At 41.2% G+C, this 16,327-nt stretch overlaps 1 protein-coding gene across 2 annotated transcripts in view; it reads right to left on the minus strand.

Moving 5' to 3' along the window:
* Nucleotides 1-296: 296 nt before the first annotated feature.
* The window catches only part of LOC102436184 (myosin-8), a 33,452-nt gene continuing 17,421 nt past the window's right edge, over nucleotides 297-16,327 (minus strand). Inside the window, exons 20-38 of one of the 2 annotated variants that reach the window (XM_023763355.1) lie at nucleotides 15,134-15,389; nucleotides 11,614-11,856; nucleotides 11,347-11,523; nucleotides 11,124-11,269; nucleotides 10,950-11,040; nucleotides 10,457-10,846; nucleotides 9,937-10,063; nucleotides 9,499-9,617; nucleotides 9,176-9,372; nucleotides 7,733-7,916; nucleotides 7,484-7,649; nucleotides 7,264-7,388; nucleotides 5,709-6,017; nucleotides 4,913-5,116; nucleotides 2,794-2,919; nucleotides 2,537-2,707; nucleotides 2,246-2,350; nucleotides 1,469-1,564; nucleotides 297-569 (exon numbers count right to left, since the gene is read on the minus strand). In XM_023763355.1, coding sequence (XP_023619123.1) covers nucleotides 417-569; nucleotides 1,469-1,564; nucleotides 2,246-2,350; nucleotides 2,537-2,707; nucleotides 2,794-2,919; nucleotides 4,913-5,116; nucleotides 5,709-6,017; nucleotides 7,264-7,388; nucleotides 7,484-7,649; nucleotides 7,733-7,916; nucleotides 9,176-9,372; nucleotides 9,499-9,617; nucleotides 9,937-10,063; nucleotides 10,457-10,846; nucleotides 10,950-11,040; nucleotides 11,124-11,269; nucleotides 11,347-11,523; nucleotides 11,614-11,856; nucleotides 15,134-15,389 — 3,385 coding nt within the window. In that variant the 3' untranslated portion in view covers nucleotides 297-416. The remainder of the gene's footprint in view (nucleotides 570-1,468; nucleotides 1,565-2,245; nucleotides 2,351-2,536; nucleotides 2,708-2,793; nucleotides 2,920-4,912; nucleotides 5,117-5,708; nucleotides 6,018-7,263; nucleotides 7,389-7,483; nucleotides 7,650-7,732; nucleotides 7,917-9,175; nucleotides 9,373-9,498; nucleotides 9,618-9,936; nucleotides 10,064-10,456; nucleotides 10,847-10,949; nucleotides 11,041-11,123; nucleotides 11,270-11,346; nucleotides 11,524-11,613; nucleotides 11,857-15,133; nucleotides 15,390-16,327) is intronic. The other variant, XM_006099727.3, reaches the window with a different exon arrangement.

The following is a 16,327-nucleotide window of genomic DNA, read 5'->3' on the forward strand; positions in this document are numbered from 1 at the left end:
ACAGTGCCTGGCACATAGTAGATACTCAATAACTATTTGTGGAGTGGATAAATGAATGGGTTCTGTCTGAAGGGGCAGTTTCAGGGAGTCTTTTCCTTAGTAATTTTTAATAATCTAGAGATTTAATGAGATCAAGATCAGCAAAAGATAATTATATGGTGGGAGTGGTGGGAAAGGTGATGCTGGGTGGTGATGGAGACACAGAACATTGAATGCTCTGCAAAGCTTAAAAATAATAGCTAGGTGAGAACTGTATGTAAAAGCAAATAATTTTAGAAATAAAAATGACAATGTTGTTTATAAGTTTACTGTAATTTTTATTTACTCAACATTAAGGGGAAAATAAACATCATAAAATAAGTGACCAAAAATAGCACATTTTGTGCCTCTCTTCAGTCATTCCATAGCATCAGGGCTCACTCTTCACTTATGACTCTTGTGTGAACCTCGCGGCTCTTCACCCGCAGCTTGTTGACCTGGGACTCGGCGATGTCAGCCCGCTCCTCAGCCTCCTCCAGCTCGTGCTGGAGCTTGCGGAATTTAGCAAGATTAGCGTTGGATTGTTCCTCCTGAGAATAGAGAGAAAATGTGAGAATTAGACTTTGTGGTTCTTACTGCACTTTTCACCAAACAGGGTTATTTCCTCAACTCAGCTATTGCCTTCTTATGATCAGTTTGCCATGTCTGACTTCAGATCTGGACAGAACTTATAACTTCAATTACATTTTTTACTTTAAAGAATAAAAGAAGAAACTGTTTTGAAATGGAAGGGACAACTTATTATATCAAACCCATACAAACGTGAAATCCATTTATGATGTATGGGTTGGGTGGAAAAGAGGAAGAGAGAGACCCAGTTACCCTCCATTACAGAATTTAGTAAGTAAATGTCAGGCCAGATGATAACTTTGGGAAAACTCCACTTAAAACTTTTTTTGCCATCTATTTTTACTCTGGAATAGAGAGAAAGGGGAAAAGTGGGGCTGGGGAGAAAGTATGCCTCTGTTGGACTTAGTACTATTTGTGCCTCTCCCTCCCTTCCTTCCTTCCTTTCCTGACTTCCTACCTACTTCTTGCCTACCACATTGCATTTGGAAGAATGGGAAACAACTAGGCAAAGGGAAACTGGAGGATCTTCTGACATGTCCTTACTGCTATAGCCATGTGGAGAGAGGAGCCCTTGATGATGATACTGGTAGTGAGCGGGTAAGTCAGCTGGGGTAAAAGATCTAAGTTTGGCATTTGAAAACACCTGAGTGTGTGCATTTCTAGAGGGGGAGGAATACTTACTATGGTGTTAAAGTTTCTGCTATATATTCTTTACAGTTATCAAGTAAGGTGGGTTAGTTAGAACTTTCCCGCACCCCTCCCCCCACAAACCTTACAAATTGTTTAATAATAAAAATATCTCCTCTATTTTCTCCCCCCCCCCCATTTTTTTCTTCTCCAAAGGCTTAAAGATACTTACAGCCTCCTCAGCTTGTCTCTTATAGGATTTCACCTTCGCCTGTAATTTGTCTACCAAGTCCTGCAGCCTGAGAACATTCTTGCGGTCCTCCTCAGTCTGCAAGTTTGAAAAAATGATTTGCATTCAACCCCGCGAAATAACACTACAATAGGTGGTAAAATAAATCACTCTGGTGTGATGGCAGTGGGCCTGGGGCAAAAGTGTTAAACTCTGAGGCGTTCTTCATAATAGCAGTCACCACTCTTACTAAATGTCCAGATTTGCAGGCACTGTATTAGGTAATTATACAGGGTGGGACAAAAGTAGGTTTATAGTTGTTCATATGGAAAATAATACAACAATTTAGAAATAATAATACAAGGATAAACTGTATTTTGTGTACTCACAACTGTAAACCTACTTTTGCCCCACCCTGTAAACATCTTTTCTAATTCTTATCTTCCTACCTTGGAGAGTAGATGTTGTTACTCTACATTATAGGTCATGAAACTAAGGTTTAGAGTGTTAAGTAATCTACTCAAGTTTAAAAAATAAGAGAGGCCAAATTAGAGCTAATACCCACTTATCTGGCTTTAAAACCTATACTCTTATGTTATTATCTAAAGGCTTTCCTGATTTTCCAAGCTTAGTATATGGCTGTGATAAGCACCTGTGTCATTTGCCTCTTATATGCACCAAGTTAATGTGTCTATTTGTGAGTGACACATAGATTGTCACCAGGTTTCCAATTTCCCACTGGGCAGGAAGTCTGGATATTCTAGAAAGCTATTCCCTTACCTGGTAGGAAAGTTCCTTTACTCTTCTCTCATGTTTCCGCAAACCTTTAACAGCCTCAGCATTGCGTTTCTGTTCATTTTCAACTTCTCCTTCAAGCTCACGTACCTGCAACCGAGAAAGATACCTACAGGTCAGTCTTGGAGGATATTAATGAGCTCAGGACCCTACTGAAGGTACTACGTGGATGTCCCCAGCCCCAGGACAAGGATAGGAGTCAATATGAAGGAAGAGAGATGCGTAGGGGGAGTGCCCTTTTTCCCTTTCCAGTTTTGGAGAGATTGAGATACCCACTCTGGCCTCCAGTTTCTGGATCTGCTTCTTCCCGCCCTTCAGGGCCAGCTGCTCAGCCTCATCCAGACGGTGCTGCAGGTCCTTCACCGTCTGCTCCAGGTTCTTCTTCATCCGCTCCAGGTGGGCGCTGGTGTCCTGCTCCTTCTTCAGCTCCTCGGCCATCATGGCCGCCTAATTAGCATATAAGTAAAGAAAATAAGGAAACCTGGTAATGGCAGGTAGCAAATGTGTGTCAGTAAAACAAATGCTCATCTTACATCAGTGATGGCCTTCTTGGCCTTCTCTTCTGCATTGCGGGATTCTTGAATGACTTCTTCCACTTCACTCTGGAGTTGTGAAACATCGTTTTCTAATTTCTTCTTGGTGTTGATCAGGCTGGTGTTCTGTAAAAATAGTGAGAATTAGCAAGCTTTACAGTTTGCCCTCTTGGGATTTTATAAATGTCTTACTTGTTGGCTCATGCAAGGGACTAATAGCAACATTTCAATAAACTTTAAATATTTGTTCAGTGCAAAATAATTATTTGCAGGATTGGAGCTCCCCCCTGCTTCCACCATTGCCCAAGGTCCACCTGATTTATGCATAAGGAGTTCTGAGATTTAAGAATGTCTGTAAGTTAAGTGCTCTCTCAGTTATATTTCCACTGGACATCACTCATACTGTACCATAAAAGGTTGGAAATATTAGAAAAGAATAAATTCTTTTTGTGAATGTGGTACTGGGAGTTGGAAGGAATCTATTCTCTGTCAACTTTCATGCTTTGGTCCCTTGGGGAATGCTGGATTACTCTTACAAAAACATTTTCTGCCCTAACTGGTTTGGCTCAGTGGATAGAGCGTCAGCCTGTGGACTCAAGGGTCCCGGGTTCGATTCAGGCTAGGGGCATGTACCTTGGTTGCGGGCACGTCCCCAGTGGGGGGTGTGCAGGAGGCAGCTGATCAATGTTTCTAACTCTCTGTCCCTCTCCCTTCCTCTCTTTGAAAAATCAATAAAATATATTTAAAAAAAACCAAAAACATTTTCTTAAAATGTCAATCCCTGGTTCTCAAAGGGAAGCACTACTTACTACCTTAATGGGTACTTGGAAATATTTGGTTGTCAAAATGACTAAGGGGTGCTACTGCATTCACTCTCTGGGCAAGTCAGGGAGACTAAACATCCTGCAAGGCACAGAGACAGTAAACACAACAAGCTAAATGCTGACATGCCCCTGATGGGAAATGATGCAAGGAACATTTCCACATATTGGAGTCAACAGATACCTTTGTTCACGATTAGTCCACATTATGGTTTTCAAAATAAAGAACCAAACCTTATTTTTAAATAAATGTAATGCCCTCTTTTTGGAGGGTAGAAAATCTAAAAATTACAAATAAGAACACACATATAAAATATTTGTAACACTGCACACCAAGATAACTGCAATTAATATTTTAGTTATATTGCCCATCCATAATATATATATTTTCATATTCCAAAAACATGTATACACACTTTAACAGCTGATAGCTCAATTGATGTTTTTTTTTCTTTTCTTTTGAGCCAGACTAAGCTTTGAACAAAGGAAATTCATCCTAAAATGTTACTAGAAGTTTGAAGATGCAGTTGAAATTCAAACACTGCCTTTATAATTATGCAAAGTGTATATACATTTTTGGGGGGGAGACACAGGTTGTCCCCCCCCCAAAAAAATGTATACACACTTTAACAGTTGATAACTTGCTTAATTTTCACTCCTCTTCAGGTTTAACTGATTTGAAATAATGTGTGAAGCAGGACTAAACTTCAAACAAAGAAAATTTGTCCACTAGACTTTTTTATGGGGATACATCAGTGGTTCCCAAACTTATTTGGCCTACTGCCCCCTTTCCAGAAAAAATATTACTCAGCCCCTGGAAATTAATTTTTTTAAATTTTAATAGCAGTTACTCATCGCCCCCAAATGCACCTGTGGCCATCACCGCCCCCCTGGATCGCTGCAGCGCCCACCGGGGGGCGGTAGCGCCCACTTTGGGAATCACTGGGATACATAAAAGATAGTTTACAGTACAAAACCAGCAACAGTTGACGAATTGAGGGCACACAAATACCGAATGAAATGTTCTTGATGTTTGTGATTCCATTGATTCGCGTTATCAGCAGTGACTGTACCAGAACTGTCATCAGTTTGAAAGGCATTGACAAAAAAATTATTCATTTCTATAGATTCTTTTAAACTGTGAAAATGAACTATATGTTAGTAACTCTTTATAATCATTCAAAGTGTGTATACATTTTTTGGGACACCGTATTTTATAAAAATGGAGTAGTTTCACGCTATAATTCTGATTCATCACTTAACAATACACCAGTATTTGTTTGATGTGAGGGTTTCACCTGGGTGTGCAGGAGCTGGACACGCTCACTGGCATCCAGCAGCTCCTGTTCTGCGATTTTCCTGCCCCTCTCTGTCTGCTCCAGAGTGGCCCTCAGCTCCTCCACCTCGGCCTGCAGCAGGTTGGCTCTGCGCTCAACCATGGCCAGCTGCTCCTTCAGGTCCTCCTGGCCCCGGAGAGCGTCATCCAGGTGTAGCTGGGTGTCCTGTTAAGTAAAAAAAGGCCTTAAACACTCTGAAGAGGATATGGATATCCTTGGATATGAATATTCTTGGAGATGAACTGGGAGAATGTATTGGTACCAGGAACAGGAAATGACAGGTCTGTCATTTGAAAGCATGAATATGGCGATGTCACTAACTCACAGAAGAAAGACTTATCAGGAGACAGATTCCTGTTCCATTTATGGCATTAGTTATTTTTTTCATGTGCAAGTCCTGCTGTCTGTCATTTATGGAATATTTTCCATATGCTCTACACAGTACTTGATATCTGTTGTCTCCTTTGATTCTCACAATAACAGGTTCTGAGGGTTAAATAACTTGCCTAAAATCAGGCACCTAGTAAAACTAAAACTCAATCTCAGGCCATTTGGTGCCAGTCTTACACTTGCTTTCATATCATAACACTTCTTTAAAAATATTCTATGTGCATTTAATTTAGTGGCCTCCATACTATGAGCTATATAATTTGTTAAAAGAAAAAAAAAAGGATGGTTTAACAAGAAGGTTTTTTGAGGAATGGAAGACCAGTAACTTGCCTGACTTATCTGAACTGTTAAATGTGGACTCATTTACCTTCAGGATTCCTTGGGTGTTCCTGTAGTTCCTCAAGCTCTCTGCAGCCAAACGGTTGGCATGGTTCAGCTGGATTTCCATCTCATTGAGATCTCCCTCCATCTTCTTTTTGACTCTCAGAGCATCATTCCTGCTCCTGATCTCAGCATCTAGCATGCTTTGCATTGACTCCACCACTCTTACGTGGTTTCTCTTGAGCTGGTCAATTTCCTCATCCTTTTCAGCAATTTTCCTGTCAATTTCAGACTTGACTTGGTTTAACTCCAGCTGGATGCGTAGGATCTTGCCCTCTTCGTGTTCAAGAGATGCCTTAACAAAACAGTGATCGATTAATAATGGAAAATAACTTGAATACTTGGAACATATTTCTTATGAGACAAACTCTAATTAATATCAGTTTATGTAATTTTACAAAGTATAATACAATAGTTCCAGGAGCCTGTTAGGTAAATAATTCTTTTGTTTATTCAGTCCTGGATTATACAGGGCAGCTCTGTAATAAAGGTGCTTTTAGTAAAGTATAAAGTATTATACAATATTCTCATGTAAGTACTAATAAAAATTACATGATTAAACTTATGTGAGCTCTTAATCTGTTTTATAAATTAAAATGTTCATGTGTGATATTTTCATTTCTGTTGTAGAAATTCTCAGTTTTAAAACATGTTTTTTCTGATTACATTATACATGTTCATTGTAGAACATGGGGCAATATATAAAAACAAAGGAAAAAACTTCATGTTGTGACCTCAGAGATAACCATTTTAATGTTACGCATTTTCCTAGTCTTTTTCCTATTTTCTATATATATCAAAGCCTAATATGCTAATTGTCCCTTCACCATTTGACCATTCCACCAGTCACTTTGATGCGCACTGACCACCAGGGGGCAGACGTTTGGACCAGTAAGTTAACTTGCTGCTGGGGTCTGGCTGATCCAGACTGGGTAGCTGGGCCTGACACACACTAGAGCCCTCCCCGGCCCTGATTGTGCACTGGTGGGGTCCCTCAGTCTGGCCTGCACCCTCTCACAATCCGGGACCCCTTGGGGGATATTGGAGAGCCAGTTTCGGCCCAATCCCTGCAGGCCAGGCCAAGGGACCCCACCAGTGCATGAATCCGTGCACCGGACCTCTAGTTTTATATGTATTTCTACATAATAAAATTACATTGTATATGCAGATATGTATATTGCTTTAAAATTATCTACAATACATATTTCTCTTTGTTAATTATATTTAATCTCTGTATAAAATTGCATCATGTGAATGTTCCATACTTTTCTTAGTCTTGTTCTTGGATTGGACATCTCTGTGTTTAAAACTTCACTTCCATTTAAGATTATTTTCTTAGAAAGAGAATTGATGGGTCATAGTAGTTACATTTTTAACACTTTTTATTACTATTTCCAGATTCCCTTTATAAAGCTATACAAGTTCAACTTCTCACCAGCTTGATGATAAGATATATACTTTACAGTATCACTACCCATTTTGAGTGTTTTCACTGATGTTTGTCTTTGATTTTCACCCCCCAACAACCTAGTAATATGTACCTCTGCTTCCTCTAAGGCAGCCTGAATGTCACATTTCTCTTGTTCCACTTGCTTCTTTATTTTCTCCAATTCATGGATTTGCTTCCCACCCTCAGCAATCTGCTCAGTGAGGTCAGAAATCTCCTCTGTGGTGAACAGGCAAGGGAGAAGTGGTGAGCTGATGGCAACATGGAAAGGTCCAGTCAGGCTATGTTGGGTAGAGAAATTCAAGAGAACTCACGCTGCAAGTTCTTATTCTCTCTCTTTAGTGTTTCAAGTTGATCCAGGGATTCCTCGTAGGCATTCTTGATCTTGAACAGCTCAGTGCTGAGAGAACGGGACTCCTTCTGGGAGGCCTCAAATTCAGCCTGAGTTTCCTCCTGCTTCTGTTTCCATTCTGATAAGATCTGAAAGGCAGTAAATCATCAGCCAATGTCAGGAGAAAGGAAGACCAAGTAAGCACTGATAAAGTTTAAGCAGGCTGGGCCACCTTGTCAAAGTTCCTCTGCTTCTTGTCCAGGGCTGCACAGGCAGCATTAGATCTCTCCACATCAAGCATGAGGTCCTCCACTTCATTCTGGAGCCTCTGCTTCGTCTTCTCAAGGGAGGCACACTTGGCGTTCACGGCTTCCACGTGCTCCTCAGCTTCCTGCAGACGCTGGGCCAGCTTCTTCCTGAAAAGTTAGCCAGGCATTTAAGGACTGTGCAAGCGATAACCTCCTTGGCCTCCTTTCACAGTCCTGTTTCCATGGCAAATAACATGGTTTTCAAAACTGGTAGCCAGAACTGCTTTCTAGATCAGTGGTTCTCAACCTTGGCTGCACATTAGAATCACCTGGAAATCTTTTTAAAATCCTGATTTCTGGGTCTCATTCTCCGGAAATTCTGTTTCTTTGTTATGGGGTGGGGCCATAACATTAGTAACAAAGAAACAGAATTTCCGGAGGATGAGGCCCAGAAATCAGGATTTTAAAAAGATTCCCAGGTGATTCTAATGTGCAGCCAAGGTTGAGAACCACTGTTCTAGATTGATAAATGGTGATTCAAATCCTTGGTAAGTTGTTGAATTCTTAGAGACTGCTCTTAGTGCCAGGACTTCTGATTGAGTGTGATTGTGGAGAATGTGTGGCCAGGACAATTTTATCAATTATATCTTAATTTTATTCCAAAAAGTATTTGAGCTGACTAGATATTTTATTGGACAAGAATATACTGAGCATATTAATTTTTTTATCTCAAAGTTTCCGTTTTATTTTATGTACTTTTTCTCTAAAGAAAACATAGCCAGTTTCTTCTAATCAAAGTTGAACAGTCTCACCAGAGAAAGAAGTTGATGGATAAATCAGGACAATTCATGCAGTTTAAACAAAGGCAGGCTTCCCCCCCCAACCCCCTCACCCCCGTCTGAATCACCTACATTTTAATTTCCTAATTGTGTGTCACCTACGTACGCATCCTTAAGTTTCAGACAGGTCGTTAGCCTTGATGCCCAAGATCTACTTGAAGGTCCCCTTTTGTCTGTACACAGACTAAGGCTTCACTCGATTCAGACCAATCCTGGACATTATGTATTGTGGGATGGCCTCTAACATGAGTTTTAAGAGCTATCTCTTTCTACTGCAATGCTTATGGTGGGCTCTGGAATCAGAATATCTGGTTCTAATCCCAGCTGCACCATTTATTAATCATATGCCCTTGGATTAGTTACTTAACCTCTCACAGCTTCAATTTCCTCATCTCTAATGGGATAAGAATAATAATGTTGCTATGAAAAGTAAATGAGCTAATGTATTTATAGTATTTGACACATAGTATGCACTCAGTAAATGTTAGCTTCTGCTATGTTGTGTTTCCATTGTCATCAGTGTCCTCACAACTGCTTCTGGGAGTTGCTGAGTTGGGCAACTCCTCCCCCAGAATTCACTGTACATACTTGGCCTCCTCCAGCTCCTCCGTGCGCTGGATGGCGTCCGTCTCATACTTGGTCCTCCACTGGGCAACCTCGCTGTTGGCCTTGGACAGCGCCCTCTGCAGCTCAGCTTTGCCTTCCTGCTCCTCCTCATACTGTTCCCGCAGCAGGTCACAGTCGTGGCGGGAGGACTGCAGGGCGTGGGCCAGGGCGTTCTTGGCCTGCAGAAATACGAGTCAGTGACTTAAATTCATTTATTCATTGATATTTAATTTACACATTCGGAATAGAACCTAACTGGACATGTGTAGATATGATTAGCCAAGAAGATCTTAGGTAAAACTCACTTTAGTTTCTTCTTCTAGCTGACGTTTCATGTCTTCAATCTGCTGACTAGATGCTTGTTTGCTCCTTGAAAGCTGAGAGACTAAAGCATCTTTCTCATCTAATTGTCGAGAATATTCACCTAAGAATAATATAAGTAAAGGGATTTGTGAATGGTGTTAAAAATTGGCCTAATGCTTTTATATTTATATTTGTACATGTCAAATATATACCTCTAAGTATTTTAGAACTGGTTAGAACGAGTTTAAAGGGCAGAGTTGCCACAGGAGTGTAACAAGTAAACTTGCTTGCTGATTCTTATTTTTTTCTTTCTGACCTGCTCAGCAAATTCTGATAGTTTGCTTAGTCCACTCTAAAATGGAAGTATTGCTATTTATTAAGAATCCCTGGAATCGCTTTTATCTAGTGCATAGTTTCAGGATTCAGAGAAAGGTCTTTACCTGATTCCGTCTGCAGGCGAGCTCTCTGAGCCGTCAGGTCGTTGATCAGCCGCTGCTGCTCTTCTTCCTTAGTCTTAAGTTCACTCAGTTGATCTTCCAGTGTGCGGCACATCTTTTCAAGGTTTCCCTATGGTGCATGTGGCAGTGACGGATGAGACATTGTATACAGTAAAGTAAGTTAAAACTTGATTCTTATAATATTTTTCCAGTGAATAAATTCATGTTGTGTGAGTAGAAGGTTATGGCACCAACTCTGTGGAACATGCATGGTGAGTGCATAGTGTCCCTAAAGAGGTCATTGTTGGAGCCCATTCATCTATCCCAAGATTGATATTAAAACGGATTTTGAAATAATCTTAACAGGTTAAATCCAGCATTTTAAAAATGAAATAGAATGGAATATATTAGAATAGAAAAGATTAGATTAGTGCTATAAACTTCTTGCAAACAGTGTTTAATGACAAGGAACAATGGGTGTTCTAGTAGGTTATTAACATCATTTAGAGACAGTATTGGGTACCTTGGCTTTGGAAATAGCCTCTGAGTTACTGCTAAGGTCATCGATCTCCATCTTCAGCTCACTCTTCTCCTTCTCCAGTTTCTGCTTGACCCTCTGCAGGTTGTCTATCTGCTCCCCAAGTTCAGCCATACTGTCCGCGTGCTTCTTCCTCAGGGTGGCTGCCGTGGCTTCGTGCTGCAGGGTGGCTTCCTCCAGGTCCCTGCGCATTTTCTGGAACTCAGCCTCCCGCTTCTTGTTCATCTCAACCTGGGCTGAAGTTGCCCCACCAGCTTCCTCCAGCCGCTCGCTGATCTCCTCCAGTTCCCGGGAGAGGTCCGAGCGCTGCTTCTCTGCTTTGGCGCGAGAGGCCCGCTCTGCCTCGATTTCCTCCTCCAGCTCCTCAGTACGGGCCTGGGAGTGACACAAGCACATTAACATACATTAATATCAATTTCAGGGTGTTTTTTTTTGGGGGGGGGGAAGGGTACAGAAAAAAGGAGGTGAGATGACTCACCTGTAACTCTTTGATCTTTTTCTGGAGTTGAATTTCTACTGCTTGCTCATCTTCAATTTTGCTTAGCAGATTGCTGATTTCAAATTCTTTCCTTAAGAAAGAAGAAGAAGACATATTAGGACCCATATGAATTTAATGATGATATCACAAAGAGTTTTTTTCTGGAGTTCCTACTTTTTAAGCTTTTCATCAAGTTGCTGTTTGTCATTTTCTGTATCCATTGTGGATTCTTGGGCCAATTTTAGGTCTCCCTCCAGTTTCCTCTTTGCTCTTTCTAGATCCATTCGAAGTTTCTTTTCTTGCTCCAGAGACCCTTCAAGCTAATGAGAAAGTAAAATTTGTTGAAAATTGAAAGTATATTAAAAATCTTTCAAATGTTTATTAAAAATACACTGACATCATCCACTTGCTGCTCTAGCTTGGTTTTAGCTTTGGTCAGGGTGTTGACTTTGTCCTCTTCTGCCTGCAGGTCATCCAGCGTCTGCTGGTGGGCCTCTTGGAGGGCCTTCTTCTCCTTGGTCAGCTTAGCTATGATTTCATCCAGTCCTGCCATCTCTTCTGTGAGGTTTTTCACCTAGAAGGTCAAGGAAGAGATTGTCTCTACTATAAAGCAGCTAATTGGATGGTAGAACCTCTATAGGGTATAGCAGAATATGTCTCATACTTTGTTCTCTGTGGCATGCTTTTCCTTTTCAACCTTGGCCAGTGTCAGCTCAAGGTCATCGATGTCTTTTTTCAGTTCTGAACATTCGTCTTCCAGTTTCCTCTTCTTGGCCGTCAGCTCAGCATTGATCTCTTCCTCATCCTCGGCTCTCTCAGTCACCTCTTTGATTTTGGCCTCCAGCTGGATTTTGTTTTTAATCAGTTGCTCACACCTTTCCTCTGCATCAGCTAAGCTGTCTGCTTCCTGTGGGGAGGAGATTCAGTGAGATACTTAGAGAACTTGTTACTTATTTGGAACTTGTTGTTTTCACAAAATAGCATTGTTCACTGCATTTTGATGAATTTTTCAGAATGAATATAAATTAAACTTAATTGAATATTATTACATGTCCTGGAGAAATGCAGCTAATTAGAAGTAAGACTATAGATTTAGAAGCAAATTAGTCTGCAAATGAGTGGACTGAAGAAATTGACTATTTTAGAAAGCAGTGTGTAAAAGAGTGGAAGAACCAAAGGAAGCTTGGGTTCTTGTCCCAAATTTGCCTGCATATGTATGATCTTTATTGCTTTATTCCTCTTATGTTCAATTATATTATACTAGGGGCCCAGTGCATGGATTCCTGCACCAGTGGGGTTCCTTGGCCTGGCCTGCACCCTCTCACAATCCAGGACCCCTTGGGGGATGTCAGATAGTCGGTTTGGGCCCAATCCCTTCAGGCCCAATCCAGACAGGAGGGAGCCCGATCCTGTGTGTTGAGCATCTGCCCCCTGGTGGTCAGAGTGTGTCATAGTGACCAGTTGACCAGTCATTGGTTGTTCGGTTGCTTAGACTTTTATATATATACTAGAGGCCCGGTGCACAAAAATTGTGCACTCGTGGGGGTCCCTCAGCCTGGCCTATGCCCTCTTGCAGTCTGGGACACCTTGGAGGATGTCCACCTGCTGGCTTAGGCCTGCTCCCTGGGGGATCGGGCCCAAGTTGGCAGTCAGACATCCCTCTGGCAGCCCAGCAGCCCTTGGGGGATGTCCACTTACCAGCAGGGAGCAGACCTAAGCTGCAGTCGAACATCCTTAGTGCTGCTGAGGAGGCAGGAGAGGCTCCCGCCACCACCACTGTGCTGGCAGCCATCAGCCTGGCTTGTGGCTGAGCAGAGCTCCCCCTGTGGGAGCGCACTGACCACCAGGGGACAGCTCCTGCATTGAGCATCTGCCCCCTGGTGGTCAGTGTGTGTCATAGTGACCAGTCATTCCCAGTCTTTCTGCTGTTAGGGTCAGTTTGCATATTACCCTTTTACTCTTATAGGATAGAGGCCTGGTGCATGGGTGGGGGCTGGCTGGTTTGCCCTGAAGGGTGTCCCAGATCAGGGTGGGGGTCCCGCTGGGGTGCCTGGCCAGCCTGGGTAAGGGGCTGATGGCTGTTTGCAGGCTGGTCACACCCCCTTCAGGTTGGGGGTCCCCACTGGGATGGCTGGCCAGCCTGGGTGAGGGGCTGATGGCTGTTTGCAGGCTGGTCAAGCCCCTCCCAGTGGGGACCCTCACCCCATGGAGATTTGGCCAGCCTGGGTGAGGGGCTGATGGCTGTTTTCAGGCTGGCCACACCCCCTTTAGGGTGGGGGGTTCCCACTGGGGTGCCTGGCCAGTCTGGTGAGGGGCTGAGGGCCATTTTCAGGCTGGCCAAGCCCCCTGGCGACAGAAGCTCCTAGCCTCTCCTTTTTTTCTTTTCTTTTTTTTTTTTATTCTGGGATTTATTTACCTTCTATAATTGAAACTTTGTAGCCTTGAGTGGAGCTCAGAGCCGGCCAGGGCGGGCAGGAAGCTTGGCTTCCTCCATCACTGGGGCAACCAAGCCTCCTGCTTGCTACAGCTCCATGGCTGCCGGCCACCATCTTGGTTGGGTTAATTTGCATATAGTCGCTCTGATTGGCTGGTGGGCGTGGCTTAAGGTGTAGCAAAGGTACGGTCAATTTGCATGTTTGTCTTTTATTAGTGTAGAATAGATGTAATAAGGGGGATTAGGAGAAATGATTGCTAAGAGCATTTCAGCTGTAATATTCAAAGATTTTTGACTTAGTCAAATAGTTTATTTTTGTTTTTGAGTATTGCCTATTTACCTCAAGCAACTAGTTAGTAGACTGAATTTAAAAAAGAAAAGAAAAAGACCTATGTTAGGCCTATTTCCATGAAGCATTCTTATGCACTCAAAACCTTGATAGTCCATTACATTGCTATAATTATCCAAAAATTTCATTTCCATTTTAAGAGTTACCTTAGCCTCAGAATAAATTTTAGAATATATAAGAAGATATAATTTTAAAAACTCGTATAGCTCAATGACATTTTTATAAGTTACTAAAGGACTCAAATGAAAATCAGTTAAGCCACTAATTTATTACATTATACTGGCCTGGGGAATTTCTTTTTTTTTTTTTCAGTGTTTGTTTTATTTATCTTAAGTTTTACATGCTTAAATCAGGGGTGGGGAATCTGCCAAGGGCCATTTGGATATTTCTAACATCATTCATGGGCCATAAAAAATTATCAACTTAAAAATTAGCCTGCTATATTTGGGTAAACTTTTAATTAACTCATCCTTAAATGACTTGGCAAGACCTGACCAAATGATTTTGCAGGCCTTATAGGATGTTCCCCACCTCTGGCTTAAATGGATGATAATGGGGATTTCCCAGGGTTTCTTTGCATCTATTTTTAACAGTGATACACTCAATAACTAATCACTGACTGATGATAATACCTATCAAAGAGGTTAAGATGAAGAGACTGATCCTATGCTTTTGGGAAACTATAACTTTCATATAAGTAAAGTTATGAGAAGGAAAAGTTGAAAATAGCTTAAAAATTTTAGGAAAACTATTATTTTCACAAGTTCCTTCATGACATCCTTGGGCTTGTTGGATCAAGTAAAATTGTGTTCAGCCAGAGTGTAGGTGCCAAACCTACCCCCACTCTGGTTATAGCTACTTCCTGAGTTAATAAACAGAAGCTTTAAGAACTCGGCATCTGTATCAAAGGAAGAATTGTAGAGGGCACTTCCCTCTACCTTATACCCTGGTAGTGTAGGTCAAGTACCCAGATAAATTCATTGAGCTAAATCTTGGGAAGGGAAGGGAGCTGAGGAAAAGAGATACAAAGAGGAATAAGAATACTGTGTTTCTTGAATTTAAATACAGTCTCTACTCTTGTATTTAGAAAATAGAGCTATATTTTAAGGCTGGGATAAAGCAGGCAAGGCAAACGGATAAAATGAAATTGGGGGCTTGCCTTTAAACTACTTTCTTCATGTGAAATTTGTGACATGTAAATGCATTCTTCGATCTTTTCTTTTCCATTTGTAATTTGGAAGTAATTGCACCTTTCTCATAGGAATATTGTAAGTTAAATGAAATACTAAAGGGGAAGTTGAGATTTTCTTTTTCAAGAAAAGGTTATTTGTAAATCCAAAGTATGTGTGAATTCCAGAAAAGCTTCAGTGACATGGTACGTTCAGAATATGGAGTACTCACAGATTGAACCTGGAGTTGCAGGTCATTCTTCTCTTTTAAGAGAGTGACCATCTTTTCCTCCAGCTCCTTCCTCTTTGCCTCCGACTTGGCCAGTTCATCCTTGGTCTTTTGGAACTCTTCCTTCATGGTGGCCATCTCTTTCTCGGTCTCCGCACTCTTGAGGAGGGGCTTGATCTTGAAGAAGAGCTTCATCCAGGGCCAGTGCTTGACGTTCATGAAGGCGCGGATGTTGTACTGGATGCAGAATAATGCTTCTCTGAAATGACACAGAAATATCAGTGTAGACTGATCTATTAGAGACAATGCTATTATTTTTTATATGCAAACTCCCCTTTTAATGACCCTCCACATATAAATGATATGTCAAATTCTGTATACGTTATATGCAGGCTTTACATGTGTGTGCACATCTTCACACTCACACAGTAATCCTCAGTGTAACTGCTTTGCTAATATGTGCTGATTATATTTAACAATTCTGCATTTTCAAGTTCCTACCAAACAAGCAAAGAAGCTGACTTTAGAGAGGAAATACTTTACATGAATGAACATCATGTACCACTTTAAGATCATCGGAGATACTATAATAATAGTGATTTGGGAGCGGATGTGGCAGTTGTAAACTGATTGAGCTGCTTGTCTATTGGCATATGGATGTGAACTATGAAATGGCATAGGTTGCTTTCTGAATTGCCCCACCTAAGTCGAGCTTATGATTTATCATGTCTTCCTTGAAGCCTCTCCTCTTATTTAACTCACCACTGAATTATTCACTCTATAAATTTCTTTTGTTAGCTTCTTCAGATAACAGACTGTCTTTTCTCAAATTCTTTGAAATGCCTCATTGTTACTTGCTCATTATATTTTTAATATCTTTAGGGCATTTAGCACAGATTGAGCCCCAAAATTTCTTTTATTTAAAAAACATTGTAAAATAGTAGTAAAAGATACCCTTTCTGCAAACTGTAGCAATAGACTTGCAGATTTGACTATCCTGTAGCAATGTGTATGTTTTCTTAAGCTTCCTGAAATGGAAATTCTATTTTTCTAGGTCTGATTTATAAGAACCATAACTTTGAGAAGGCAGATACTATGACACAAATCATAATGTAGACAGACACATGTAAATAACTTGGGAACACATAATGCAGACCTAAATAAGTACTTAAGGAACAAAATGAATGCAAAATGTGT

Source organism: Myotis lucifugus, unplaced genomic scaffold (genome assembly GCF_000147115.1).
Source record: "Myotis lucifugus unplaced genomic scaffold, Myoluc2.0 scaffold_282, whole genome shotgun sequence".
NCBI lineage: Eukaryota > Metazoa > Chordata > Mammalia > Chiroptera > Vespertilionidae > Myotis > Myotis lucifugus.